Raw genomic sequence first — 6,857 nt, 5'->3', positions numbered from 1 at the left:
CTCTCTCTCTCTCTCTCTCTCTCTCTCTCTCTCTCTCTCTCTCTTTAAAGGTCTGAGTAAACATTCCTGACCTTTGTCATGAAATTATCAGTCTCCTTCTTGGGTGCTTCATCTCCTTCCCACAGGCTGTGGGAGTGTTCCCAGGCTTAGGCCTTGACCCACTGGTCTTCTCCCCACTGCACACACCCTGTTAAGGAACTCTGGGAAGAAGGAATGAACTTAGCGTGTCCTTCAAAGGCTCAGAGAGGTGAGTGTGATTTGCCTTAGGATATACAGGCCTCATAAATAGGCTCTGCCTCAGGTTTCTCTCTATAAAATGGGAATATGAATAGTTTATCTCACAGTTCAGTATCAAATTAAACAAGAAACAAATAAGCATTTGTTGATGGACAATTGTTGCCATAGGGAGAGTATTATTTATCCCAACAAAAACCAGAGAACGGGCTCACCTCTGGGGCTGTAAAGCCAGATTTAAACCTTTGGGTTTAAGGGAAACAACAAACTGGGAAAAAATCTTTATAACAAAAAATTCTGACAGAGGTCTAATTACTCAAATATACAGGGAACTAAATCAATTGTATAAAAAATCCAGCCATTCCCCAATTGATAAATGGGCAAGGGACATGAATAAGCAATTTTCAGATAAAGAAATCAAAAGTATCAATAAACATATGAGAAAGTGTTCTAAACCTCTAATAATTAGAGAAATGCAAATCAAAACAACTCTGAGGTATCACCTCACACCTAGCAGATTGGCTAAAAAGAAAGAAGGGGAGAGTAATGAATGCTGGAGGGGATGTGGCCAAATTGGGACATTAATGCATTGCTGGTGGAGTTGTGAACTGATCCAACCATTCTGGATGGCAATTTGGAATTATGCCCAAAGAGCAATAAAAGGATAAAAGACTACCTGCCCTTTGATCCAGCCATACCATTGCTGGGTTTGTACCTCAAAGATATCATAGGTAAACAGACTTGTACAAAAATATTTATAGCTGTGCTATTTGTGGTGGCAAAAAACTGGAAAGCAAGGGTATGCCCTTCAATTGGGGAATGGCTGAACAAAGTGTGGTATCTGTTGGTGATGGAATACTATTGTGCTCAAAGGAATAATGAACTGGAGGGATTCCATGTGAACTGGAAAGACCTCTAGGAAGTGATGCAGAGTGAAAGGAGAAGAACCAGGAGAACATTGTACACAGAGACTGATACACTGTGGTAAAATAGAATGTAATGGACTTCTGTACTAGCAGCAATGCAACGACCCAGGACAATTCTGAGGGACTTATGGAAAAGATGCTACCCATATTCAGAGGAAGAACTACAGGAGAGAAAACACAGAAGAAAAACAACCACTTGAACACATGGGTTGATGCAAACATGGTTGAGGATATAGACCCGAAAGGACCACACCAATGCCACTATCGATAATATGTAAATAAGTCTTGATTGATGACACATGTTAAAACCAGTGGAAATGTGAGTTAGCTATGGGGAGGGGAGGAGTTTGAGGGGGTGAAGGGGAAAGTAAAAACATGAATCATGTAACCATGGAAAATTTTTCTAAAAATAAAAACATTAATAAAAATTTTAAAAGATTAACCTTCAGGTGCTACCTATAAGTCACTTATCCCAGGATCACACAGTATCAGGACCCCACTATCACAGGCCTGACAGGTGCTCCAACAGCTTTTACTTTTGGAATCTGTGGCCAGGCTGGCTTGGTCCAGACTCTGGGTTTACTTGAAACAGTGTCTAGTTTGGGAGTCACGTCTATGAGAGCCATTTTCTCCCTTTTGTTCATCACCCTACCTGGAATTTTCCATGGGGAAATCTCTATTTATCTCTTACAAATGACTTGTGTCTAGGTTTCCCTGAGATTCCATTGTTCTCTTCTGGTGACCCCCCTAGTCCCCATGGACTCTCCTCTCCTTTCTACGAACATCATCCCTCATCTCTATGGCTAGCCCATCTCTCCCTGAACCCTGAGAGTTCTGTCGTTCATCCCGCTAGCCATCTCCACCTGGACAACCAGGAGGTCTCTCCAATCCAGTGTGGCCCAAACAGAATCATCCTCTCCCACCTTCCCTGGTTCTGCCTGGCCAGCCAGGGTCAAAGCTCTGAGTAATCAGCTCTGGGCTCCCACTCCCCCCACTTCTTACCCCAGTTCAGCCAGTTACTAAATCTTGTCTCTTCTCTTTCCTCTTCTCTCTGCTCAGGCCAGAACCACCCAGTCTGGGTTTCCAACACCCCCCACCCACCCCTATCTCTGGCACGAGCCTCCTACGGTAGTCTTCCTGTCAAACCCACATGGATATCCCTAAAATTCAGGTCTGAGCACTCCTCCTCCATGGCTTCTAAGATAGAATACAAATGCCTAAAGCCCTTCATTGTCTTTCCCTTCCTCCCACTGCCCTGACCAGCGAAAGATGGCCAGCGTCCCTCAGAGATCACAAGGGCATCTCCCTCCCAGGTTGTCCAGAGGATTCCCAGTGCTTAGTGCCTCCTCGGTGCTTTCTGAATGCCGATTTCCTGTACCCCAGCTGGGTGACAGCCTAACTTGGGTCACCAGGCTTCAGAGACAGAGAGGAGAACTGGGCCTAGGGTGCCCATGAAATGCTGGTTAATGCAATGTCTGAACACCCAAGAGCTAGACAAGACCCTCTGAGTTCACGTAGCTCTTTTTGCCCAGCTTGAATGGGCCTGGCAGGAACCTGTGTGTCCTCTTGGAGAAAGACGGTGCATAGATAACTTCTGGCTGGGCTAGACAGTTCAATCCTGGGGGGCTGCTGGCATGCCAGATCTCCTAATGGGCATCCCTGCACCTCTCATGCTCACGGAGCTGGGGTCAGAGAACTGCCCAGCAACCCCCCCAGAGGTTCAGGGTGGTGATCCTGCCTAGTCCTCTGAAGGCTTGGGGTGTCCACGGATCTCTCTGGGCCTCATGCCACCCCCTTCCTTTCTCTTCCTCCTCCATGTGTGTGCCAGTGAGGCCCTGCCTGGCCAAGGAACAGAAGCCACACCCCCTCTGGTTTGGGAGTTTTATTATAGCCTTTTCATTTTTTAGATTAAAAACAAAACCGAGTCTCTGACAGACAGCTTGGAGCCCACCCATCCACTCATCCCTGGTCATAAAGTGCATTTCCCTGGAACATGTGTGTACAAAAATATCTTTTATCTCAAGAACATGCAGAAACATCTTTACAAGGCACGATGGGGCACACCGAAGACAAGAATGCCTCAGCTGTCCATTCATACAGGCTGTAAGGGGCACTGTGCCACTGCTGGTGGGGCCCCCCAGTAAATGGGGGCGTCTGGGAGCTCACCCTTCTTGGGCAGCTCTGTAGCCTCGGCTAGCAAGCAAGGCCATCTGTGGAGACTTTCTAGAACATCCCACCCTGTGGTGGGCCACAACTGCGGCCAATAACTGGCTTGTGTCACCACTGACTCCTCTTGGGGCGCTTCCTGAATGGCCATTGCCCAGGGAGTTCATGGACTTGGAACCATCTATGGCAAGCAGCTACTGGACAACCCAGGTGTAGACCCCCTCCCTGAGGCTGCTCTAAGAACCCCCTTCCCCCAGGGAGACCACCATCAACATTGGATCTGGGGGATCTAACAAAGTCTTGGCGTGCTCCCTGGGGGGTCTGTTTGCTTTCTGGAGGGGGCCTCAGGCTCCTCCACCCACCCACTCACCCACCCACTGTAAATCTTCCTCGAAAAAATAAAGCTTACTCTCCCCCAGGAACTAGTCAAAGCTATTGAGTCGTCACCAGGTTCATTTATTGCACTTGATCCGGCATGACTGTCATGGAAAAGGGCATCTCAGAAAAGGAATGGGGCTGAGGACTGTGAGTGACAGAATAAGGATTGAGTGACAGGGAAATGGGCTGACTGCCCTGGGGAGTGAGCTCCCCATTGTTGAAAGTCTGCAAGGATTGGAAGAGCACTAGAGGCCTCTCTTGGGTTATAGGCTTTTTAGCCACCCCACTAGAGGGCAATGGGCAGTGGGGGCAAAGCCCAGAGGATGTGGCTGGGTGACTGGGAAAGTCACTTGGGCTCTCCATTTTCCAGCCAATCCCTGAGACTGTAACTTGCAGGAGGGGACTCACTTTCATGGGTAAGGTAGTTCCCTCTCCAGGAAGCTCCCCATATTGTGCTAATTATGGCCAGGGTCTGGGTCCCTGCTGGAGGTAGAGAGTGGGGGAGCCCTGGCTGCTGACACCTTCAGCTGCTTCTCCAGTGGCCCTTGGGTGGCCACATTCCCTTCTTCCCTGAGGTTAGGCAGGAGTGACCCTTCCCAGTTCTACCTTTGGTCTGAAGGCAAGGAGCAGAGGCAAGGTGCAAGGACCCAAGAAGGGTTATTGACAAGCAGCCCCATTCCCGAGACAGAGGAGAAAACGGAGGTCCAGGCCCCAGGGAAGAGCCCCGGCCTTGACTTCCAGCTCGGCCTCTTATCAGCGAGGTGACCTACAGAGGGCATACTGGCTATGGTCCCTTTGGACCCCAGGGGCCTCCTCTCACAAAGGAGGTTAGACAAGCTCTTCTAAGGCCCTTCCATGGATGTTCTCAGGTAAGGCCACCCAAAGGGTCATGGGACAATTTGAACCCAGGTCCCCAGCTCTAAATGCACCCCCCTCCATAGCTGGCATTTTTTCGTTTTAAGGGTAAAGTTAAAAACTGCCCGGGATCACCCGTTTGCAGCATTGAGATTGATCTTGGAAGTTATTCAGGAAAGCACCCCTGTGCTCTGAGACAGGAGCCCATCCCCAGGGACAGATGCTTCGCCCCGATGGTTCACAAGGCCAACAGAGCACTCTGGGACGGAAATAGCCGGTGGAGGGAGCTGGCTGGCTACAGCCTCAAAGTGGGTGAGGTATGAGGACCACCGGTGCTGGGCTGAGCCTGGGGGAGACTGGGCCGAAGGCCGGGGGAGCTGGGTGGGAAAGAAGCTGGCGTGAGCCTCCCATCAGCGTGCAATAATACCACCCCCAGCCACGGAGGTTCTGCATCTGTGTCGGGTGAGGAATAGCAGCATTGATCAGGAGAACCTACAGTGGACAGAGACTGCTGAAGGGGCCCCTCAGAGGAGGAAGGGAATTACCGGCCTGCCCCACCTGGAAGCAATGCTTCCTAGTGTTGAAGAGAAACAAGCCCCTGATGTCCATCCCTCGGGGCTAAGCAGCCAGGGGTGGGCGGCTCCAGCCCTGGGGCCTCTCCGGGGCCCATGCACCCTCCTTCCAAAGAAAGAAAAAGGCGCTTTGTAAACCTATGCTGGTTGGGGATGATTGCCTCAGGAGGCCCCCCCGGAAGCTCCCTGCCTCGAGCCCAGACCCCGGACACCTCGGCCGAAGTCTCTTGGTGTGCCACCCGCAGGAGTGAGGGTGAGCCCTGCGCGAATGCCTGTGCTTGGGAATCCAATCCAGACTGGTATGGAGGTGAACATGGGGCCCAAAGCCATGCCCTGGGGCGCTCTGTCTTCCCTCCGCCTGGGAGCCCAGAGGAGCCCATTGGAGCCCGGGCCGTGGCCGCACAAAGCGTCCATCCAGCCGTCCAGGCGGCTAGTAATAAGGGCCCAGCTTCTCGTAGCCCAGGTAACTGGGCCACTCTGGGTAGAGTCCGTAGGAGCAGCGGGGACTCCCGAAGTGATCGAAGGAGATGCCCAGGTCCGGGCCCCCGGGGGCCGGGCTCCCTCCCTGCGGGCCCCGGAGCTCGGCCTGGATGATGCGGTAGTTCCTGCCCTGGTTGCTGTCCCAGTACGTGTGTCCGCTACACTCGTAGCACACGGCGAACTCCATCCTCTCGTAGGACTGGATCTTGTCCGGGAGGCCGATGCAGAAGGAGAACGTGTCCCTGTCCGAGCCCGCGTACGTGTCCTTCACGTACTGGCACTCGAAGTCCGTGAAGCTCTTCCACGTGTCGAAGGTCATGCGGATCTTCACGGACTTCTCGAAGGCCAGGTTCTGGACCTTCACCGTCCCCGACAGGGCCTTGTCCTTCAGCACGCAGTTCTCCAGGCACACGTGCTCGGCCTGCAGGCGGCTGCGGAAGCGCAGGTAGTCGGCGGAGGGCTGCTCGAAGTCCAGCACGAAGCTCTCGCACTCGGCGGTGGTCAGCGTCACGATGTTCTCCAGAAGCGCCGTGATGTTGAACGGGATGTCCAAGGGGTCGTCGAACTCCGAGTACACCTTAACCATGGTCAGGGCCAGCCCCTGGTGATCCGCGAAGGACACGCGCTTTTTGGCCTTCTTCTCCTGCATCAGCGGCGCCGCCACGCCGCTGGCCTCGCTCCGGCTGCTCAGCTGAATGCAAGGCCGCAGGGGCTTGCTGGCCTTGGGAGAGATCTTGCAGGCGAACCTGTCCCTGCGCAAAGGGGAGGCCACGCAGCCGTAGCGGTACTCGATGTCCACCGCCATGGTGGGGTGGGGAGGAAGACCTGGGGGGAGACAAAAGAGGAGGAGAGGCGGTCAGTGCCCGGCCCAGGGGGCCACAAGATGAGAGATCAGAGCTTAAGAAACAAACAAAAAATGAACCGACCAACAAAAATGAAAGAGCTCGTCCTTCCCACAAGCATGGGGGGAGGGAGGGGGAGGGAGGCGGAGGCAGAGTGCAGCAGAGACTGTCCCCTCAGGGTGCTCACTGCTGCTAGCAGGTTGTGAAGGTGGTCCAGATTCACAGAAGGGTAGAGGGGAAAGAGGCCTGGGAAGCTCACCTCCTCCTTGAGGTCTTCCTTGATCTTCCCCTCACCTTTTCTGAGGGACTTTTGCCCCCTGTTCCTCCTACCTCTGCCTCCCCACCTCAACCTAAGCTCCCCGAGGGCCAGGCCTGGGGTGGGGGGTTCCTTTTCCTGTCTGGGA

The 6,857-nt window shown here is 52.9% G+C and overlaps 1 protein-coding gene across 1 annotated transcript; it reads right to left on the bottom strand.

The window, feature by feature from the left end:
- Nucleotides 1-5,561: 5,561 nt before the first annotated feature.
- On the bottom strand, nt 5,562-6,416 carry PPP1R3B (protein phosphatase 1 regulatory subunit 3B). Its single transcript, XM_044684052.1, has one exon. The coding sequence runs from the start codon at nt 6,414-6,416 to the stop codon at nt 5,562-5,564; it is 855 nt and encodes a 284-aa protein (XP_044539987.1).
- Between the last annotated feature and the right edge of the window lie 441 nt (nt 6,417-6,857).

The sequence above is a fragment of the Gracilinanus agilis genome, unplaced genomic scaffold, assembly GCF_016433145.1.
Source record: "Gracilinanus agilis isolate LMUSP501 unplaced genomic scaffold, AgileGrace unplaced_scaffold41214, whole genome shotgun sequence".
NCBI lineage: Eukaryota > Metazoa > Chordata > Mammalia > Didelphimorphia > Didelphidae > Gracilinanus > Gracilinanus agilis.
The sequence above is the reverse complement of the archived record's forward strand: the minus strand, read 5'-3'. Positions and strand labels throughout refer to the sequence as shown.

Excerpts from the sequence above, each read along its gene's own strand:
- PPP1R3B (XM_044684052.1), bottom strand. The coding sequence starts at position 6,416 with ATGGCGGTGGACATCGAGTACCGCTACGGCTGCGTGGCCTCCCCTTTG.